Source organism: Oryctolagus cuniculus, chromosome 10 (genome assembly GCF_964237555.1).
Source record: "Oryctolagus cuniculus chromosome 10, mOryCun1.1, whole genome shotgun sequence".
In the NCBI taxonomy this organism is placed as follows: Eukaryota; Metazoa; Chordata; class Mammalia; order Lagomorpha; family Leporidae; genus Oryctolagus; species Oryctolagus cuniculus.
Window position 1 is genome coordinate 108,270,223 of NC_091441.1, and position 23,345 is coordinate 108,293,567.

General features: G+C 47.5%; 1 protein-coding gene across 4 annotated transcripts in view; it reads right to left on the reverse strand.

The window, feature by feature from the left end:
* The window catches only part of WDR48 (WD repeat domain 48), a 45,376-nt gene that overhangs the window by 21,636 nt on the left and 395 nt on the right, over positions 1 to 23,345 (reverse strand). Inside the window, exons 1-7 of one of the 4 annotated variants that reach the window (XM_051852658.2) lie at positions 23,098 to 23,170; positions 10,478 to 10,618; positions 7,070 to 7,148; positions 5,918 to 6,000; positions 5,671 to 5,800; positions 3,324 to 3,412; positions 2,886 to 2,987 (exon numbers count right to left, since the gene is read on the reverse strand). In XM_051852658.2, coding sequence (XP_051708618.1) covers positions 2,886 to 2,987; positions 3,324 to 3,412; positions 5,671 to 5,800; positions 5,918 to 6,000; positions 7,070 to 7,127 — 462 coding nt within the window. In that variant the 5' untranslated portion in view covers positions 7,128 to 7,148; positions 10,478 to 10,618; positions 23,098 to 23,170. Of the gene's footprint in view, positions 1 to 2,885; positions 2,988 to 3,323; positions 3,413 to 5,670; positions 5,801 to 5,917; positions 6,001 to 7,069; positions 7,149 to 10,477; positions 10,619 to 11,109; positions 11,292 to 23,097; positions 23,171 to 23,345 lie in introns of those variants that run through there. The other 3 variants (XM_051852661.2, XM_051852659.2, XM_008260280.4) reach the window with 3 other exon arrangements.

Sequence of the window (23,345 nt, forward strand, 5' to 3'; positions counted from 1 at the left end):
AGTATCAGGCTCCCCTGAGAACTTATTAAAAAGTGAATTCTTGGGGCAGGCGCTTACTGCGGCAAATGTTAAGAGCTCGCTTGGGACACCTGCGTCCTGTATCAGGGGGCTTGGGTTCGAGTCCCAGCTCCACTTCCAAGTCCGGCTTCCTGTTAACGTGTATTCTGATCTCTTGGGAGTCTCTTCGCGCCTACTTAGACTCAGAAGCAAGATCTAGTGCCAGGCTTACACTCCCTCTCTGTGACTCTGTGTACTTCCCACAGGAACTTCCAGGGAATTAATATTAGCAGTTCTGACAAGGTCTGAAGGCTCAGGACACTCAGCTACACGGAATTTGCGGGCACACAAATTCAGGCTGGGCACACGGAGTCGGACAGAAATAGGTGGAATTAAGCCAGCCTACATCCGTGCTCCGCGTGCTCTGTGTGCTCAAACCAGCTCCCCTGGGGACTTGCAGAAGAGGACAGGCACTTCATTTTCCCGGGAGAAAGGAAGGCCCTGGGGCTGGGCCTGTGGCTCACTGGGTAAGCTGCTGCTTTGGATGCCTGCATTCTCGATTCAAATGCCTGGGCTTGAGGTCCCGGCTCTGCTCCAGATTCCAGCTTGTTGATAAGGTGCACCCAGGGTGGGGGCTGGGGGTGCAGCAGGTGATGGCTCTGGCACCCATGTGGGAGACCCCAAATGAGTGGCAGCCTAGCCCTGGCTACTGTGGACACAGAGATGTCTTGTCCATCAACATCGAATGTTGGCCAACTTCTTTATGCGCGTGCTAGCACGGTGAGAGGCTTTCCTGTTTCACAGGCACTCTGGTGTCTGCTGACCGGTGGGCACTGGATGAACATGAAGATGCTCATTAGGAGGTGACCCTGAAACTAGACGCAACAGCCCCAGGGGCCTGGCTGGATCACACGCAGAATGACAGATTCTGCAGCCGGGAGCAGGTTCTCTGGCTTTTCTCCAGGGACGATGGGAAGTGCCAGCGTTCTGGGGCTGGGTGGCCGTCAAGCCACAGGAGCGCATGCAGGACGGTCACTCACACACAATCTCAACTGCCCAAAGAGCGCAGTCAAGGGGACAAGGCAAGTCAGGGCAAGAAGTGGCCAGATGCTCGGAGACTCTCAGACCCAAAAGCTGGATTCAGCAGGACTTGTGTTACCAGAAAAACACTGTAATCCACAGGATGTGACGAAACCCGGAGCAGGGGGGCAGGGTCCCAGCTCCTCACATAAGTGACTGCCTGAGCACAGGGATGGCTCTGCCCCAACAACACTGCTAACAGACCTCCCGGGCGGAGCTCCCCTGGGCAGGACCTCAGGCAGGCAGACTGGGTAAATGAGGATCCTCCCCTGCAGGAGGGAAGTGAGGCAACACGCAGATGTTCCTGGGAACCACTGGCTTACGGCATCTAAGGGGTCTTCGAAAAGTCACGGAAAATGTGTAATATCCAAAAGTCTACGCCACCCAGGACCCTACACTGCGAGCCTGTAGAGCAATTCTGAGGATGCAAGAACTCGAGTGTCCTCCGCACCGCTCCCCGGATGGGTAGTATGGTAGTTGCTTTGTTAATGAATTCACTACTGTAAATATGCCGCACTGTTTACGTTTACATTTAGAGGAGGGGGAGGAGAGGAACAAAGCATGGGGTGCAGTAGACAAGAGGAGCCCTAGGACATCTGCCAGGCCCACAGCCACTTTCTGGAAACCATGGAGACCGTGTGACGCAGCCCAGCGCTGGACAAAGGGAACTTAACAGGCCTGGACAACCGTCTCAAGGACAGTCTTGCAGCTACACGGCACAACAGCGAGGGGCTCACCAAGCACGCTGGGCCTCTCAGACTCACACGATGCTGCTACACAGAACTCAAGAATACCACAAAATGCCCTGGCTTCCAGCAAGGACATGCTCCTAAGTACACGCTCACTGACCACACATCCCATGATGGATCACGATCCCCACTTGGCGGCCGAGCAAACTCAAGACGAGTCTTCTCAACACCAAGATCCGTCCCCGTCTCCCAAGACCCCTCTTCTCCCATTTCTCAAAGGTGACCCCCTGCCCTCAGCTGGTGTATCACTTTCCTCTCAGCTCTGACGCAGGCTTCCCTGGTTCACGTAGGAGACGCTGTCTACGGTCGTCATTCCCACAGGAGTGACACAGACCGACGGCATTTCCTGCCTCGTCACCTGTCCCCTCATCCTCCTCTCGCCCCATCACAAAGCAGCCCGGCTCTCCCTGAGCTGACCACTGCCCTGTGGGGAAGCCACAGCTTGGGGGGGGGGGCAGCGGTGCACGGTACAGGGACGTCACACCATAAACCGCTGCTCAGGTCTTCTGGATTTCTGTGATTGACGCTGGTGACAACTGACTTTCCCACGGCTACAGAGCAAACAGAACTGTCATCTACAGTTCACTTATTACATGGCCAACAGAGCTGACGTTCAAACATTACCAACACGTTTTTCTTTGAAATACTGACTCTAAGTATTATGTTAGAAAACTGAAACCTACAGACTGTATCTACATAGGCCATTGACAAAATCTAACCTGAAGTCAGACACCTTGTGAAGAAATTTTTTCTCTTAATAAGCTGGCGGAAGAACAATCAATACCGAAGCTTCCTCTGCTTCACACAGGAAATGTTTTTAGTTATTTTTGCTACCATGTACCTTAACTGCACATGCATACTTGAATTAGAACAATTCTTTAGTTTGCCTTTATTGAAAAATGATGCAAACAGTTTTAAATGTGGAATATTACACGTGCAATTTAGCATTTTAAATAATTGAAATTAGACTACAATTTGTAGTTGTATGGTTTTTGGTTTACATCAACCCAGACAATAGTAGACGAAGTGAGGACATTTCTGACGAGGTCATTAGCTTACCTGTGTGCCATCTCTGTTCAACAGCAATGCTTTCACATTATCCGTGTGCCCTTTGAGCTTCATGAGTTTTGCACATGTCCTGGGATCCCACACCCTTAAAACCTGCGAATGTTAACAGCATGTTACACAAACTGAATACACTCGTGATCAAAATTTAGTAACAGACGACTGTCACAAATCAAATGACACTCATTCAATCTGGATAAGGAAATACTACTCTGCCAATGGACACCACTGAAGGCTCCAACCTTAGGGAGCCTCTGTGACGTCCATAATGTACAGCATCCCCGCCACCTCCCATCACTAGCCACACAGTAGTTACAGAGATACAACAAAAACTCCTTCAGCACCCTCTGGGCACCACTGTATATGTACACACACACAAAGCTATTTTGGCTTCTTGGCTTGCAAGCGCTCACTCTCTGCGGCCCCCCTTACCTTCTCAGTGGACCCTGATACGATGATGGTTCCCAGCTGATTCATGGCCAGGCTATAAATGGAATCTTTGTTCCCGCTTAAAGAAGAAGCTATTGAGACAAACAGAGCTAAATGTTAACAAAATCATCAGTTTAGTTTTTAGTAATTACTTAGCAGAAATTGCAAATTTAACTATTCAATTTAGAAAATCTATATGAAATTCTAAGGAAAAGAAATCCACCCACATGGAGGTAATTCTAAACAGCATCATTAGCAACATTTACCTCTTTTCCAGACTACAGTATACACACGTGCTCAGTAAGTATCTGCTAAATTGAATTGCATTGTTATTTTAAAACTATCCACATAAGTAATGTATTTTTTTTTTTTTTTTGGACAGGCAGAGTGGACAGTGAGAGACAGAGACAGAGAGAAAGGTCTTCCTTTGCCATTGGTTCACCCCGCAATGGCCGCCGCGGCCAGTGTGCTGCGGCCAGCGCATCGCGTTGATCCGATGGCAGGAGTCAGGTGCTTCTCCTGGTCTCCCATGGAGTGCAGGGCCCAAGCACTTGGGCCATCCTCCACTGCACTCCCTGGCCACAGCAGAGAGCTGGCCTGGAAGAGGGGCAACCGGGACAGAATCCGGTGCCCCGACCAGGACTAGAACCCGGTGTGCTGGCGCCACAAGGCAGAGGATTAGCCTAGTGAGCTGCAGCACCGGCAGTAATGCATTTTCAAAGATGTACATATGCCCATCAATATAAAGAAGTCCAATCTACTGTTCAAGAAAACATAAATCATATCAAAAATACCATTTTCACGTAGCAAATCAAATACAAAACCAGGCTGATAACTTAATTCTGAAAGAACACAGTCAAGTAGCCCTCTCACACATTACTCACGAGAGAAGAAATTTGGTCCAACCACTTGGGAAGGAAATCAGGGAGTGAATATGGCAAGAATCAAGTTCCTACCCACTGCATCACCAAAGTGCAAGAAGTAACATACAACTGTTGAAATCTTTACTTAGCACAGAGTTGGTCCTCTGTATATAAACTAAAAATGAACCATAATGAAAAATGGGATGGGAGAGGGAATAGGAGGTGGGACAGGAGTCAGGGTGGGAGGAATGGTATGGGGCAACCAATCACTATAGTCCTAAAGTTGTACCTATAAAAATGCATTCATTACATAAAAGTTTGTTTGTTTGTTTGTTTTTTTTAAAAAGAGAAATCAGCAGGTGCAAGCAGCTCCATGGAACCCAGAAGCCAGGACTGAGGGCTCCGAGGCACACAGATACTTGCTTCTTGCAGGGCACCAAGCACATCAAGGTCTTCTCCTCACTGCCTCTCCGGCCTCAGGCCTTGTGCTCAGCAGCCTGTGGAAGTACTATGCTGCATTTAGGACTTCAGGATTCATGGGAAACGCACAGTATCTTTTAATTCCACTTTCCCAAAAACTTTTTAACTAAAACATTAACGTCATTGACATTAAAAATATTGCTAAGCATTTCTTTGAGTCTTATTGATCCTAATTTTATTCTTATCAGCTTTTAATACTTTAAAATTCACAGCATGAAACAGTAAGAAACAAAATTGTAAACTGTTGCAAGTGAAGGTTTTTGTATAATTTACCTTATAATAAATTGCATGTCTGCAAAAAAAAAAAAAAAACAACGATTTTCAAGGAAAAAACAAAGAAGTTGCATAGCAAACTGTCTATGTGATATGGTCCTAATCTTACAATAAGTAAATATAAACAAGAACATTGACGAGTTACAAATTAGGAGTTAATACATGTAAAGTGTTTAGAAAAACGCCTGCTTATATTAAGCACTTATGTATAAGCTTACTTATGTAAGGCTTAGCTATTAATACTGTTTTTATAATCATGAAAAAATGTGTGTGTGATATCCTCTTTAAACAATTCTAAGCAAGGTGTATCTAGAAGAGACTCTATCCGCTACGCCTGGTCCCTGACCTTGCGACACGAGTGCTTTTCTCTGGGTTCTGTTCCCGCCTTGTCAGGGTCTGAGGCAGGTCTCAGATCTAGAGTCAGGGCCTAGTGATGGCTCATGAGAACCCCAGCACGGACTAGATGCTGAGACAGTATATAGCCCCGACTCTAGCTAGGGAGCTAAGGCATGCACATGTACAAAAAACAGCCAGGTTATATCCGGAAAAGTCACCATTTTCAGACTACAGTGAGGAACCATCTCCTTGCTGTTCAATCATCCTCTTGGGGACTAGAATGGTATAGACAGATGCACTCTCAAAATACAAACCACTGTCTCGATACAAAACCATTAAAGCTATTTTATAAAGTACTCCTTATTTATGCCAACTTGGATCTCTTTCAAACACCTTACTTGTGACAGTGTTATTTGAGGCAGTCAACGCTGTTAGAGTATTCACATCCCAAAGGAATATTTGTCTGTCCAACCCAGCCGAGGCTACCAGTTCTTTATCCTTGGCGTATGCTAAGGCCTTCACATAATCCTGTAACAGAACAGACACACTATGATCTACTCGAAAGCTCACTAGGATAAGAGCCACACAAAGTACAAAGATCCCAGTGCCACAGTAAAGACACCAACAGCCATGATAGTGTTTTACCTTATGTGTCCTCAATGTTGACATGCAAAAGCCCTTATGTGCATTCCATACTTTTACTGTTGTGTCAGAAGAAGCAGATATTACTAGAAGAGGCAAAGAATGAACAAGCCCTTTAGAATATGACTTATAACAAACTATCTTAAAACAACATAAAAAATAACATTATTCTAAATTAATATTCACACATACCTGCAAGTTCTTTCTAGAACCTACTGCATATTGCCTCCAATCTTAAAAAAAAAATTTATCTATTTTAATCTTATTTGAAAAGCAGAAGAGAGAGCTGTCTTCAATGTGTGGGTTCACTCCCCCAGATGCCCACAACAGCTGGGCTTGGCCAGGCTGAGCAAGGTGCTTGAAATTCCTCCTAGGTCTCCCACATATATGGCTTGAGCCACCATGTGCTGCCTTCCCAGGATGGACACTGGCAGGGAGCTGGATTGAAATCAGAGCCGGGACTTGAACCAGGCACTCCAATATGGGATGCAGAGTCCCAAACAGCATCTTAACCTCTGCACTAAATGCCTATCCCCAGGTGGTTTTTTTTTTTTTAATAGGCAGGACAAATATTTATAATATTCCAGTTGAAGGTTCAACCAATTTGAGAAAAATTTCTCTAATTCAGCCTGTAAACCAAGAAATAAATCTTACCAAGACAAGAACAAAAAAAGGTACTAATATGGCTAAAATAACATATTATGGTATGAGTATACCTATACACAGTTCAAATGCAGGAAAACTAATGTGTGGTGTTCAGACAAGAGAGCAGTTCCTTTGGGGCTGGGTTAACGTTGAAAACATGGCACAAGGAGGCTTCAGGCAACATTGTTTAATTCAGGCATCACTTTGTAAAACTCGTATTAACTGTAATCTAAAGAGGTGTGTACTTCTCTGTATGTATGTTATACTTCACTTTTAAAAAGCTTATACAGAAAAAATGGGAAAAGCTTACAAAACATGAAAAATACGCAAGCACTTCAAAAAGTTCATGGAAACATGGAATTAACAGGTCAATGTATCTTGGTGTAAAACAAACTTGAAATGCCTGCACAGTTTTTCCAAAATACACATTTTCCATAAACTTTCTAAAACCCTGTATACCAAACTGAATCAAAAACTCCCGGAGGCCAGCTAAGCCCAGGACACACTTACACGTCTTCCCGTTGCAGCAGAGCACGATGTCGTTGACCCAGTCTGTATGATGCTCCATGGACGCTATATACGGATCTTGCTGAAATGACACACCATAAACACACACATTAGAGAATGAAGTACACTACGAACCGGAGGAGCACTGAGGATCTAGTTAATGCGACACACCGCTCTAAGATCTTCAAACTGACAAATGAATTCAGCGCAGAATTTCACCGAGCAGCAGTGATAACTCCAGCTAACAGATGTAAACAGTTGTGTATCAGCGCAGGTTTAGGGTTAACGCAAGCCTGAGTCTCTGGGATAAATGCTCACCTTTCTGTCTTTTGACAGTGAGGGCAGCAAGCTCTGGGCTAGGCCCGTGTGGAGCCCAAGGGCGACAGGCAGGGAGGGGTTACTAGAAGGCACAGGAGCTGAAGGAACCTGCAGGCTGGGTGGCGGATGGGAATTCTCAGAGCAGCTGGCAGGGCCGGGAGCGGGTCTGAGGAGTGCGGTGGAGCCTGTCTGACAGCAGAAGGGAGTGAATTCTCCTGCTGCTAACTTTCCTACTGCTATTTTTACCTTCGGAGTTGAATGTTTCTCTCCCAATATGCACAGTCCTTCCGGGAAGAAATGGAACCCGAGAGCTAGGAGAGGACTTCCTGCATCACCATCTCAATTCAGGAACTCCAGATCCTTCTACTGCGCTCATCTGGCTTACTCACCAGGACGTGTCTGTTGAGGAGTGCTGTTACACCCTACACCTAAAACACGTCACGTCTGAGACACGCATGGGCAGGGAGAGAGCTCTTCACGAGTCGGAAACAGAGATAGTCAGCTTCACAAAACACAGACAGCAGAACAAGGCTATCTGAGGTCGTGCGGCAGGCAGACTGCCAGATTCTCCCAGGTTAGTGGCCAGGGCTGTTGTCTCTCGTTTGTTAGAAGTTCTCTGAATTCCCACAAGACTGACAGTCCAATTCAAATCTAAGCACTAAAAAGCATGTCAAGGTCAAGCATCCAGTGTTTCCTCACTTCACTTTCCAGGATTTTGACATCGAGCCACCAAAGTTTCCACCAGTGAAAGAATTCAAAGCTGGTAGGACTGAGTTCATTAAAAGAAACATTATCCAGAAACTGGGCAAAGCAGTAGTTCTTTTCCTGCTGTGAACTTCAGACTTGTGGAGCTTGCTAGAAAGACACAGACTTTTAAAGATACAGGGTCTAGGGGCCAGTGCTGTGGCACAGTGCGTTAAAGCCCTGGCCTGAAGCGCCGGCATCCCATATGGGCGCCGGTTCAAGCCTCAGCTGCTCTACTTCCGATCCAGCTCTCTACTGTGGCCTGGGAAAGCAGTAGAAGATGGCCCAAGTCCTTGGGCCCCTGCACCCATGTGGGAGACCCAGAAGAAGCTCCTGGCTCCTGGCTTCAGATAGGCGCAGCTCCAGCCATTGCAGCCATCTGAGGAGGGAACCAGCGGATGGAAGACCTCTCTCTCTCTGTAACTCTCTTTCAAATAAATAAAAATAAATCTTAAAAAAAAAAAATACAGGGTCTAGCACCAAGCTTTTAAAGTTAGCTTGCATTCTAATTCTTTGTCACTTACTAGCCACTGAACTCTAAGCCTGTTTTCCCATCTATGACAATGGATCCTAACAGCTGCCTGGAGGGACTACTGTGACAATTAAAATCATGTTGGGTATCAAAGTGCCAAGAGTGTCTGGCACATAATTAAGAACTCAATAAGCATTCCTTTTTCGTCCTCAAATCTTCTTGTTTATGTCATTTACAATACAGACACTCCCACAAGGGGCTCCTATCCATCTGGGGATTTATCATTACATTTACTTGAATCCTGGTCTCTGTTTAAGCTGACCTTAAAACTCATGAAGAAGGGCAGCATGGTATCTTCACAATTTCTTTCTTTCTTTTTTTAAGATTTAATTTTTTATCTGAAAGTCAGAGTTACACGGAGAGAGAAAAAGAGGCAGAGAGAAAGAGGTCTTCCATCCACTGGTTCACTCCCCAGATGGCCGCAAACCCAGAGCTGAGCCGATCCGAAGCCAGGAGCCAGGAGCTTCTTCTGGGTCTCCCATCTGGGTGCCGGGGCCCAAGGACTTGGGCTATCTTTTACTGCTTTTCCCAGGCCATCAGCAGGGAGCTGGATCGGAAGTGGAGCAGCTGGGTCTCAAACCAGTACCCACACGGGATGCCGGCATTGCAGGCTGCAGCCTTACCTGCTACGCCACAGCGCCCACCCCAATCTTCACAATTCCACAGCAGCTTTATGTGATCTAATAAGGCCCTATAGGCTTCATTTTCAAATAAAGAAATCAAACATTCATACAATATTAATTATAAATGTAAATACATATTCAAATTCAATCTGTGCTTTTTTTTAAAAGTAGGATTGTCAAGAGGCTTTGGGGAATTTTTTTTTCCTGGTTGAAACCTGCATACCATAATGGGGAGCATATTTAATGTCTGAATTGGAATGTCACTCTTGTGGGAATTCAAAGAAGTTCAAACAAATGAGGGACAACACCACTGGCCACTAACCTGGAAGATTCTGGCAACCTGCCTGCCTGCACTACCTCAGACAGCCTTGTTATGGTGTCTGTTTTATGTCAAGATTGAATAGTGTTATTTCTCAGACTTGTAGAAAACTATTCTCTTTGCCTATGAAGTGTCTTCAATGTGGCACGTTCTAGGTGAAGGGTATAACAAAACACTCCTCAACAGATGTCTCCTGATGAGCAAGCCAGATAAGAGGAATAGGCAGAAATATAAATTTTGGGGGCCACTATCATGGCCTAATAGGCTAAGCCTCTACCTGTGGTGTTAGCATCCCATAGGGCGCCAGTTGAAGTGCCAGCTGCTCCATTTCCAATCCAGCTCTCTGCTGATGGCATGGAGAAGCAGTAGAAGATGGCCCAGGAATTTGGGCCCCTGCACCCACATGGGAGACCCGGAGGAGGAAGCTCCTAGCTCCGGATTGGCCCAGCTCCAGCCGTTGCAGCCATTTGAGGAGTGAACCCGCAGATGGAAGACCTTTCTCTCTGTCTCTCCCTCTCTGCCTCTCAAATAAATACATAAAAATATTAAAAAAAAAAAAAGAAAAGAAAAATAAATTGTTGAAAACAATTCTCCATCAGCCAAATCTCTGTCATTGTGGTAGAGCGTCCTTAAGACAAATCTAGTTCATGGCCATTATTAAGTTATTTAGCCTTAGCTAAAACACTTCTGAAACTCTCTGAGCGATGACGTTTTCAGAGGCTTACAGAGTGCTGGCTGCAGTGTCGTTATAAAGTGTACCAAGCACCAGGGTGCTCAGAGAGAGCGAATGGGAAACTGTGGAAAGGAGGAGACCCTGACAAGTCACCTGAGCCGCACTTCCTGAGCGCAGACTGCAAAGTTGAGCCCGGCCTTACCTTGTGCTGGTTGACGCTCCATATCCTTATGATGGAGTCCCGGCCGGCCGTGAACAGTCTGTTTAGTGCCGGGTCCAGCTGCAGGGCGTTGACCCCGTTGCGGTTGTACTTTTCCACCTCGTCTCGGATCACATAGGAAACCTGCCAGACACACCGACAGACGCTTTGTATGAACTTACAAGCTGTGCAATAATGGAGTGCAGTCCATTAGCAGTCAATCTATATAAAAAATCTCATGTTTGGGGCTGGTGCCGTGGTATCACGGGTGAAACTGCTGCCTGCAGCGCCTGCATCCCATATGGGTGCCGGTTCTAGTCCCGGCTGCTCCACTTCTGATTCAGCTCTCTGCTGTGGCCTGGGAAAGCAGCAGAAGATGGCCCAAGTCCTTGGGCCCCTGCATCCACATGGAGACCCAGAGGAAGCTCCTGGCTCCTGGCTTTGGATCGGCACAGCTACAGCCACTGTGGCTATTTGAGGAGTAAACCAGAGAATGGAAGACATTTCTCTTCTCTCTCTCTGCCTCTCTTTAACTCTGCTTTTCAAATAAATAAATCTTTTAAAAAAAATCTCATGTTTTCCAACATAAAACTTGGGGGTGGGGGTGGGGGTGGGGGTGGGTATTTAACACCTACACTGTATATCAGAGCTCCTAGGTTCTAGTTCCAGCTCTGCTTGGATTCCAGCTTACAGGAGGCAGTACTTGGGTTCCCACCACTCACATGACAGATACAGATTAATTTCAGGTTCCTGGTTTCAGTTTGACCCAGCCCTGGCTGTTGCAGGCATTTAGGGAGTGAACCAGCAGATAGACGATTCCTCTGTGTTTCAAATAAATCAAATATAAATTAGATAAAAATACATTTTAAACTGATTCTTCAAGCCAATAAAAGTCCAGTTTTAGTTTACTCTATAAACACTAAAGGGCTGGGAAAGAAGGAAATCTGGCATGATGGTAGTGTAGCTAACTTAGGAAGTCTGCCGCTAAACTACTCCAACTGCCTCCTAACCGGATTCCTCTCCTAGTCTTCTTGTTACTCCATTTTCCAAAGCCATCAGAGTAATCCTTTAAAAACGTAAACTGGAATGTGTCTCACCTCTGCGCAAATCCTCCAGCTGTTTTCATGCCCCTTTCTGGCCCTTCCTGCCACTCATCCTTGCTCCAGGTCCTGTATATACTCTGTGTGCGGGTCCCTCCCACCTGTTGGGCTCAGTCCTTTTTTTTTTGACAGGCAGAGTGGACAGTGAGAGAGAGAGAGACAGAGAGAAAGGTCTTCCTTTGCCGTTAGTTCACCCTCCAATGGCCGCCGCGGCTGGCGCACCGCACTGATCCGATGGCAGGAGCCAGGTGCTTCTCCTGGTCTCCCATGGGGTGCAGGGCCCAAGCACTTGGGCCATCCTCCACTGCACTCCCTGGCCACAGCAGAGAACTGGCCTGGAAGAGGGGCAACCGGGACAGAATCCAGCGCCCCGACCGGGACTAGAACCCGGTGTGCCGGCGCCGCAAGGCGGAGGATTAGCCTAGTGAGGGCTCACTCCTATGACAGCCACCCTGACTCGCCAAGCAAAATGGGATTCTGAGTTCCTGTAACATAGTAAACTTGCCCATCTAAGCATTCTTCCTACTTGGCTACTGCTGGTGATTTCTGTCTGTTCCTTGTGAGAACATAAGAGAATTGACCAAAAATAATTACAACTAAGAAAAAGTTAAAAAGCTTTTTGGCAGCAAGCAAAACTCTTAATGTGTATGTATATATATGTGTGTATATATATAATGTTATAATGGGAATTATAACAAACAAACCACTCAGAACACATTTCACAAGGAAGATACGCACATGTCACATCTCTCTGACTTCTGTTCCAGCCAGAGAAAAATCCTCTGCTTTTAAGGGCTCATACGATTAAAATGGGCCCACTGGGATAACACCCCTATTTCAGGTCTATAACACTGTTGTACCCATGGAATCTTTCTTATCACGCTAACATAACAGGTCCACAAATTCCAGGAACTGAGGTACGATTACCTGGGGGGAGAGCCTAGCCTGTCTACCATGGTAACTGATCAATTTTTCTTCTTATATGAAATCAATTACAGACATATAATGGAGCAATTCACTTAAAAACAGGTAAGAAAACAGAATTTAAAGCATTTCAGGCTCACAAGAGACACTGGGCTAATCCCGGAGGCTCCCCCAGGGAGGGCATTAACTCATGCCCACATGGCTATCTAAGTGATGTCCTGCTCAGAACATGTCCAGACAGCGTCACCAGACTGCCTTGCCTGTGGTTCTCCCCACCTCACTTAACGGCAATCCCACCCTTCAAGTTGCTCAGGCTCAAAACCTTAGTGCCACGGCCGCCGCTGTGGCGTATGGGGGAAGCCTGCAGTGCAGGCAGCCGTCTGGGGAGTGAACCAGCGGATGGAAGATTCTTTCTCTCTCTGCCTTTCAAATAAATAAATCTTAAACAAACAAACAAAAACCTCAGTGCCTCCCTTACTTCTCTTTCTCTCATCTCACAACCTGTCAGTGTGCCCTGTCAGCTCTGCCTTCAAGACTCATCCGGAATTCAGCCTCTTCTCACCACTCAGGTTGGAACCACTATCTCATAGCATCTGGATTACTAAAATAGCTTTCTACCCGGTCTTTCCACTTGACTGTGGCCTGTTCCGAATACAGCAACCAGGCTGCACTATGAAACACCTGTGCAGGTGTCACCCCTTATCCACGGGGCATCTGTTCCAAGACCCCTGGGGGATGCTTGAAACCACAGACAGTAGCAAATCTTCTATGTGTTATGCCTTTTCCTGTTGATACATACCTATGATAAAGCTTCATTTATAAATCAGGCATAGTAAGAGATTAACAATAAGTAATAAGAAAAGAGAAAAATTACAGCAATATTCTGAAATAAAAGCTACATGAATATGGTCTCTACGAAAATATTGTATTGTGCGTTCACCTTTTCTGTTAATGGAAGCACTTTAAGGCCTCTCTTCAGCATATCTGAATGCCAGTATCACTACTCTCGACCTGGGGTCATTATTAAGTTATTAATGGTTACGTGAACACAAGTTCTGTAGTACTAGCTCAGTCAATCCTGTAGCCAAGACACTGAGAATCTAGACGGCTACTAAGTGACTATAGGTGGCTGGCATATTCACACACATGGATACACTGGACAAAGGGATGATTTGCATCCTGGGCTGGGTAGGCTGACACTACTCAGAATGGCGCACAACTGAAATTTTTTTTTTAAGATTTATTTATTTTTATTTGAAAGGCAGAATTACAGAGAGGCAGAAGCAGAGAGAGAGAGAGAGAGAGAGAGAGAGAAAGGTCTTCTAACCACTGGTTCACTCCCCAAATGGCCATAATGGCTGGAGCTTTGCCAATCTGGTAGCCAGAAGCCAGGAGCTTCTTCTGGGTCTCCCACACGAGTGCAGGGTGCACTTGGGCCATCCTCCACTGCTTTCCCAGGCCACAGCCGAGAGCTAGCTCGGAAGTGGAGCAGCTGACTCTCAAACTGGCACCCATATGGGATGCCGGCACTGCAGGCAACAGCCTTACCTGCTACGCCACAGTGCCAGCCCTAACACAATTTAAAATTCATGATTTGTTTACTCCTGGAACTTTCCACCCTATGTTTTCAGCCCATGGTTGATGGCAAGTCAGTGAAATCTTGCAAAGTGAAACTTCGGGTCATCATGTTGTATCATAGCATTTCTCTGCTCAAAACCTCTCAGTTGCTTCCTATGTCATGCAGAGCTTACCATGACCCACAGGACCCTCCATGATCTGCCAGTCAATCGCCTTTCTGATTCCATCTCTACTCTGCCTTCCCTCAGGCAAGGCCAGCCACAAAGTCCTCTTTACTGCTCCACTAACAGGCCGGGTACACGCCAGCCTCACTTGACATTCTCACTGGAACGTTCCTGCCCCAGATGGCTGGGTGGCTCCCTGATTTCCTCATTTCCTTGAGCTCCTTACTCAAAAGTCAGCTTCTCAGCGAGGTCTCCTCTGGCCCTGTAACTGAAATCTTCCCCTCTTCCATGGCCTACTGCTATTTAATCATTAATTCATTAAAGAGGACCCTCCCCTCAGTTTTATTATGAAAAATTTCAAACCCACACAAAAATCAAATGAATTTACACAGCAAACAGCCCCATATCTAGCGCTTACATTTTCCAATTAACATTTTCTATATTTGCTTTACTGTGTTACGTATCCACACATTTGGTTAATGTTTTTGATGCCCTTAATAATAAGCTGCACACACCAATAAATACTCAGGAAATATCCCACAACTACTTCAGCATGCTTAATATTTACCAGTTACTTGTCTATGGCTCTTTCCAGGTAAAATTTAATGCAGTGAAATGTACAAACCTTATGCATACCATAGATACTTCCCACAAATGAATACACCCAGCTCATGCAATCCCATATCAAGATATACAGGCCGGCACCGCGGCTCACTTGGCTAATCCTCCATCTGTGGCGCCGGCACCCTGGGTTCTAGTCCCGGTTGGGGCGCCAAATTCTGTCCCGGTCGCTCCTCTTCCAGTCCGGCTCTCTGCTGTGGCCCAGGAAGGCAGTGGAGGATAAACCAAGTGCTTGGCCCCTGCACCCGCATGGGAGACCAGGAGGAGACACCTGGCTCCTGGCTTCGGATCGGCGCAGCGCCAGCCATAGCGGCCATTTGGGGGGTGAACCAACGGAAGGAAGACCTTTCTCTCTGACTCTCCTCTCACTGTCTAACGCTGCCTGTCAAAAAAAAAAAAAAAAAAAAAGATACACAGAACATTGGCATCAGCCTAACAAGCTACTTCATTCTCTTCCCAATCTCCACATTGCACTCCAGGTGATCTAGATCTGACTTCTGTCACCAAAGATTACTTCTGCCTGCTTCACAACTTCCTATAAATGAAAACACACAGATTTGTGCGTTAGGCTACTTCCCAGCCAATGGGCTGTTCAGTCCATTCCAAGGAAAATGCCCAAATGACAATAATTCCTGCATCTGTTTTCCTTGTCCAATCTGTGGACATGACCTTCTGCTCATACTTATAGTTCAGCAGTGATAATAGTCTTGCATACACCAATAGGATACCTTCTTGCCTGCTATCTTCTAACCCAAGGGTTAACAAAAAACATCCTGTGTGCCAGATCCAGCCCAAAGCATGTTTTTGTAAACTAGTCTTAACTGGAACATAGGCACCTGGGTGCTGTCTATGGCTAGCTTCAAGCTGTAACAGCAGAGTCAGATGCTTAGAACTCAGAACTGAGGGACTGTAATATAGCAGAGTACCCCCGGTTGCCCCTCTTCCAGGCCAGCCCTCTGCTGTGGCCAGGGAGTGCAGTGGAGGATGGCCCAGGTGCTTGGGCCCTGCACCCCATGGGAGACCAGGAAAAGCACCTGGCTCCTGGCTCCTGCCATCGGATCAGCACGGTGCGCCGGCCGCAGCGCGCCGGCCGCGGCGGCCATTGGAGGGTGAACCAACGGCAAAAAAAGGAAGACCTTTCTCTCTGTCTCTCTCTCTCACTGTCCACTCTGCCTGTCAAAAAAAAAAAAAATATATAGCAGAGTACCCTGCAAAGTCTAGAATATTTATTATCTGGCCTTCTACAGAAAAAGGTTGCCGACTCTTGTTTTCACAGATGTCATGGGGCTGGCATTGTGGCATAGCAGGTTGGGCAGCCAGCAATTCCTAGGGGTGCTTGTTCAAGTCCTGGCTGCTCCACGTCTGATCTAGCTCCCTGCTGGTGGGCCTAGGAAAGCAGCCAAGGACACCCAACTCCTTGCTCCCCTGCACCCACCAGAGGAAGCTCCTAGCTCCTGGCTCCTGGTTTCAGCCTGGCCCAGCCGGGGGCCGTTGTGGTCATCTGGGAGAGAACTAGGGGAAGGAAGACTTCTCTCTAACTCAGTCTTGCAAATAAAAATAAATAAATCTTAAAAAAAAAAAAAAAAAAGATGTGACGGTGGCGCCCAATTTTTTATTACCCATCATACATAAAAAGTCATTCACTGTGGACACCCAGCCAATTTGTAAGGAGCTCTCCTTGGGAAGCCAGGATTTGGCAACAGTCTACTTAGTTCAAAAAGTCTCAAAAGATCACTCAATCAGGGGCAGGCATTTAGCCTACTGGTTAAGATGTCCATGTGCCATGTTCTGGCTCCAGCTCCTGATGCCAGTTTGCTGCTAATGCAGACCCTGGAAGGCAGCAGTGATGATGACTCAAGCAACTCTTTTCCTGCCCCTTCCATGGGAGACCTGAACTGAGGTCCCAGCTCTGCAGCACTGGAGGAATAAACCAGCTCTTTCACTCTTTGTGTGTGTATGTGTATGTATCTGGGTTTTTCTTTTCTTTTCTTTTTTTGGAAAGCTTTTATTTAACAAATATAAATTTCATAGGTACAGCTTTCGGAATATAGCGGTTCTTCTCCCCATACCTGCCCTCCCACCCCTACTACCGTCCTACTCCCTCTCCCATCTCATTCTTCATTAAGACTCATTTTTAGTTATCTTTATATAGCAGAGAGGCCATAGCAGAGAACTGGATTGGAAGAGGAGCAGCTGGGACACAAACCAGCACCCTTGTGGGATGCCAGAGCCACAGGCAGAAGCTTAGCCTACTGAGCCCCGGCGCTGGCCCCCCAGACTTTTAAAATGCATCATTTCCATTGTGGAGATGAGATTATGCTGTTGACTTCCCAATACATCTCCTTAATAATAACAACACAGATCTAGTTCATCATGTAACAACTGCAAATTAACCCCTACATGAATGCACTGTAACTGGTCTGACAACTGAAGGCAGCTAGAGTTCTGAAAGTGGACATCTGGATACTTTGTTTTTCACAATGACACCATTCCTGTAATAAACACTTGTGTAAGCAGCGGCAGATAAATGTCTGTGTACTTCTGCAGAACACATTTTAGATAAGAAATTCTAGGTCACTGAAAACGCTCATTTTTAAGTTTTACCGAAGTCAGACACAAAACAGTGAATACTATGGCACCATTTAGAGTAAAAAAAAAAAAAATCACTTAAATCTGGAACATAAAACAAGAAGTACAGAAGTGGTTCTCAGCCAGTAGCAGTTTTGTTCCCAAGGCGTTTGAAAATGTCTGAAGGGGGAGCAGTCATTCGGCACAGGGGTTAAGTGGCACCTTGGGCTGCAGGCATCCCACCCCAGAGTGCCCGGGTTCCAGCTCTGCTCCTGATTCCAGCTCCCTGCTAACAGAGACCCTGGGAGGCAGCAGGTGATGACTCAACTACTTGGGTCCCTGCCACTCAAGTGTAGTTCCCTTTTGTGTCTGACTCTCTCTCTCTTCTCAAATAATTTTTTCTTTTTTTTTTCTTTATTTTTATTCTTTTTTTATTTATTTGACAGACAGTGAGAGAGAGAGAGAAAGAGAAAGGTCTTCCTTCTGTTGGTTTACCCCCCAAATGGCCACCACTGCCGAAGCTACACTGATCCAAAGCCAGGAGCCAGGTGCTTTCTCCTGGTCTCCCACGCAGGTGCAGGTGTCCAAGCACTTCGGCCATCCTCCACTGCCCTCCCGGCCACAGCAGAGAGCTGGACTGGAAGAGGAGCAACCAGGACTAGAACCGACGCCCATATGGGATGCCAGCGCCACAGGTGCAGGATTAACCAAGTGAGCCACAGCGCCAGCCCTGGAGACATTTTTGATTGTGACAACTAGGGAGGTACTAGTCCCTCCAGTGGGTAGAAACCAGGGACAACACTAAACAACTTACAACATGGGGCCCCCTCCCCAGCACAATGAAGAACGATCCAGCCTAAGAAGTCAACAATGTTCAGAGGGCCGGCACTTGGTGAAATGGGTTAAAACCCCAGTCCTCAGTGCCGGCATCCCATATGGACACTGGTTTACGTCCCGGCTGCTCCACTTCTGATCCAGCTCTCTGCCATGGCCTGGGAAAGCAGAAGATGGCCCAGGTGCTTGGCCCCTGCACCCGCGGAGGAGACCCAGAGGAAGCTCCTGGCTCCTGGCTCCGGATCAGCTCAGCTCTGGCCATTGTGGTCATTTAGGGAGTGAACCAGCAGATGGAAGACCTCTCTCTCTTTCTCTAGCTCTACCTCTCTCTGTAATTCTTTCAAATAAAATAAATCTTTAAATAAAAATGCTCAAGCTGAGAAACATGACCTAGGATCACGTATCACACGGCCTCCAGTAGCTTTCTCTTTTTGAACAACCATTATTCTTTATCCTATTTGTGGGATTTTTGCAATGAACAAGTGCTAGTTTGAGTAACACTTCCATACACAATGAATTCTGAGATGAGATCAATCCATGTGGCTTCTTGCATTGCTCCTATACATCGAGGACAAATTCTGAGAGCTTCCTCAGTCATCTTGTCAGCAGCCTAATATTAACAGCTCTTTCAAAGGCTCTTCCTAACAGTCTGTGGTCACGCCTCTCATCTGAGTGCCATACCTATGAAGACGTGACCAGTGATGAGTGGACTGATCACCTCCCTCACGTGACACCCACACTGGCTCGCACTTGGTTTATTGAAGTATTCAGTTTTCCCACATCTTCAACAGTTAATCAGCATCCTTTTCATCTTGTACTTTTTTTTTTTAAAAAAATATATATAAAGCTTTTATTTATTTATTTGAGGTAGAGTCGCAGTCAGAGAGGCAGAGATAGAGAGAGCAGTCTTCCATCTGCTGGGCCACTCCTTAAATGGCTGCAACAGCCAACGCTGGGCTGATCCAAAGCCAGGAGCCTGGAGCTTCTTCCAGGTCTCCCACGTGGGTGCAGGGGCCCAAGGACTTGGGTCATCTTCCACTGCTCTCCCAGGCACCTTAGCAGGAAGCTGGATCAGAAGTGGAGCAGTGGCCAGCGCCGCGGCTCACTAGGCTAATCCTCCACCTAGCGGCGCCAGCACACCGGGTTCTAGTCCCGGTTGGGGCACCGGATTCTGTCCCGGTTGCCTCTCTTCCAGGCCAGCTCTCTGCTGTGGCCAGGGAGTGCAGTGGAGGATGGCCCAAGTACTTGGGCCCTGCACCCCATGGGAGACCAGGATAAGTACCTGGCTCCTGCCATCAGATCAGCGCGGTACGCCGGCCACAGCACGCTGGCCGCGGCGGCCATTGGAGGGTGAACCAATGGAAAAGGAAGACCTTTCTCTCTGTCTCTCTCTCTCTCTCACTGTCTACTCTGCCTGTCCAAAAAAAAAAAAAAAAAAATTAAAAAAAAATTAAAAAAAAAAAAGAAGTGGAGCAGCAGGGACTCCTGCTATGCCACAGCTCCAACCCCGTCCTCCAGCTTGTACTTTTACAATTGCCTTTTTGTTTTTTAAGATGTATTTATTTCTTTGAAAGTCAGAGCTACACAGAGAAGGAGAGACAGAGAGAGAGAGAAAGAGAGAGAGAGAGAGGGAGGTCGGTCTTCCATCCGCAGGTTTACTCCCCTACTAGCTGCAACAGCTGGAGGTATGCCGATCCGAAGCCAGGAGCCAGGAGCTTCTTCCAGGCCTCCCATGAGGGTACAGGGGCCCAAGGACTTGGGCCATCCTTTATTGCTATCTCAGGCCATAGCAGACAGCTGGATCAGAAGTGGAGCAGTCAGGACTCGAACCAGTGCCCATATGGGATGCCAGCACTGCAGGCGGTGGTTTTACCTGCTATGCCACAGTGCTGGGCCCTACAATCGCCTTTTAAGTCCTGTGCAAGAAACTGAGAGATGGGGCCAGCACTGTGGTGTAGTGAGTAAAGCTGCCACCTATGGCATATGGGCCCCGGTTCAAGTTCCAGCTTCTCCACTTCTGATCCAACTCTCAGCTATGGCCTGGGAAAGCAGTAGAAGATGGCCAAGTCCTTGGGCCCCTGAACCCACGTGGGAGACCCGGAAGAAACTCCTGGCTTTGGATCTGCACGGCTGCAGCTGTTGCAGCCAACTGGGGAGTGAAACAGCAGATAGAAGACTCCCCACCCTGCCTCTCCTTCTCTGTGTAACTCTTTCAAGTAAATAAAGAAATCTTAAAAGAAAAGAAAAGAAACTGAGATGCCTGATTACCTGTCCCCAGCCCCTAAGGAGTCGCCCATCTAGTCTCTAGAATATAATTAAGTTCCGATTTTGAATTACATTTTATTGAGGAGGAGACATTCGCATCATCTGGCCTGGATGCTGGAGTTATTTAATCCTGTCACTAAATCAATTAAAATAGAATTTACAAATGTAATGGTGGTTACCAGCGGCTGAGAAGGGATTGGGGAGGGAGAAATAGGGGAAATGTTGACTGTGCGTATTAGGCTATATCTAGATACGAGTAAGAAGTTCTGGGGTTCTACAGCACAGAAGGGTGACTATAAATAACATCCTGTATGCTTCTCTATTAAAGACAACCTAGAAAAAAAGGATTAAGTATTTGAGGGGGAAAAAGATACCAGCTAACAGGGACAGGCATTTGTCCCAGAGATAAAGTGGCCACTCAGGCCATCTGCATCTCATATCCCAGTGCCTGGTTTGAGACCCAGCCCCTCAGCTTCCCATCCCATTGTCTGCTAATGAGCATGCTGGGAGGCAGCATGGATCCCTGCCATCCACACAGCAGGCCTAGAATGAGTGCCTAGCTCCTGGCTTCCGCCTGGTCCAGCCCTGGCTGTTGTGGGCTACTGGGGAGTGAACCAGTGGATGAAAGGTCGGTCTCTCTTTCTCTCTCGCTGTCTCTCAAATAAAATAAGTAAACATTTCAACAAATGCACCTAACAGAGCAGGCATTCAGCCCAGCAGTTAAGATGCTGCATCCCACACTGGAGTACCCGGGTTCAGTTCCCAGCTCCGGCTCCTGGCTGCAGCTCCTTGCAGTTGGGTTGCCATGGTGATGGCTCCAGGAACTGGGTTCCAGCCATCCTGTGGGAGAGCTGCACTGACTTCCCACCTCCCAGCTTTGGCCAGCTGTGGGAATCTAGAGAGTGAACCAGTGGATGGGAGTTCTGTCTCTCCCTCCGCTTCGCAAATAAATAAATAAATAAATACATTTAAAGGCACTTAACAGGGAAGCTACTTTAGATTCTTGCTAATTTTGCTCAGTTCTACAAATACCTAGTGATGCTCAGAATATTGCACCGATCAATAAGGTCCATAAAACAGAGGTAGGGGCAATCATTTGGCAACCCCTTGGGATGCCAGCCTCCTCTATCAAAGTCCTGGCCTCACTCTCAATGGAGCTTCCTGCTAATGTGCACCCTGAGAGGCAGCAAGCGATGGCTCAAGTGCTCGGTTCCTAACACCCAAGTGGGAGATGCGGATGAAGCTTCAGGCTCCTGGCTTCAGCCCGGCCTGGCCCCAGTTGTTGTTGGGGAGTGAACCAGCAGATAGGGGATCTCTGTCTCTGTCTCTTTGCATTTCAAATGCCCTTTTTTTTTTTTTTTTTTTTTTTTTGACAGGCAGAGTGGACAGTGAGAGAGACAGGGAGAAAGGTCTTCCTTTTGCCGTTGGTTCACCTTCCAATGGCCGCCACGGCTGGCGCGTTGTGGCCAGCACACTGCGCTGATCTGAAGCCAGGAGCCAGGTGCTGATCCTGGTCTCCCATGGGGTGCAGAGCCCAAGCACTTGGGCCATCCTCCACTGCACTCCCTGGCCACAGCAGAGAGCTGGCCTGGAAGAGGGGCAACCGGGACAGAATCCGGCGCCCCGACCGGGACTAGAACCCGGTGTGCCGGCGCCGCTAGGTGGAGGATTAGCCTAGTGAGCCGCGGCGCCAGCCTCAAATGCATTTTTACAAAGATGTGAACTGCTCGAGGTCAGTGCTGTGGCCCGTAGTGCCCTGGCCCATAGTGCCAGCATCCAAAATGGGCAGCAGGTTCAAGCCCCGGCTGCTCCACTTCTGATCCAGCTCTCTGTTTTGGCCTGGGAAAGCAGCAGAAGATGGCCCAACTGCTTGGGCTCCTGCACCCACAGAGGAGACCCGGAAGAAGCTCCTGGCTCCTGGCTTCGGATCCGCACAGCTCTGGCCTTGCGGTCAGGTGGGGAGTGAACCAGTAGATGAAGACTTCTCTCTCTCTCTCTGGTTCTACCTCTCTCTGTAACTCTGTCTTTCAAATAAATAAAATAAATCTTAAAAAAAAAAAGACATGAACTGCTCCCAAGACCACAAACTGCTGTGGTCACCTTCCTGAAGCAATCCTCTGCCCTATTAAACATTGATGGGTTTCAACCTGTAGAACCACACGTAGTGCAGTACATAATAGAGAAAGCCTAGGTGTTAGTCATCCCTACACCCTCTCGATTGCTCCCCCAACCGTTTGGGGACAGATCTAAGTTTAATAAATCTTAATTTATTAATGTTTATTTAATAAATGCATCACATGCCATGACCACATACAATATATCTGTGGGCTTTCACTCCTTGCATCGCTGAAAATAATGGATACCCACGAGTCTTAAACGTACTCCAAACCAAAGTGAACTCCGGAACGCATACAGCACACCCGGCAGTTAGGATAATAAATTACAGACACATGAACGACCCGAAGATGCACCGTGAAGATGAAGTAACAAGATGAAATTAAATGCCGAAATAATTAAAATTATAACCTGCCCACAACATCAACAGACACCCACGCCGTTTCCACCTCACCTGGCAGAAAGCGCCCTCCAGAAGCGACCGGGGGCTCCCAGGAGCGGAGCCCTCCGCAGACACCCTGCTCGGCCGCCTCGCCACGCCCCCGCACAGGCCCACTCCCGCCACCCACGCCGCCGCCGCCGCCCACCCGCCCCCAACCGCCCGGAGGCCTCGGCTCGGACGCAGCCCGGGCAGAGCGCGTCCGAGAACGGCAGGGGAAGGGGGCGGCAGGTGGGCGGGGAAGGAGCCCATGCGGACCCCGC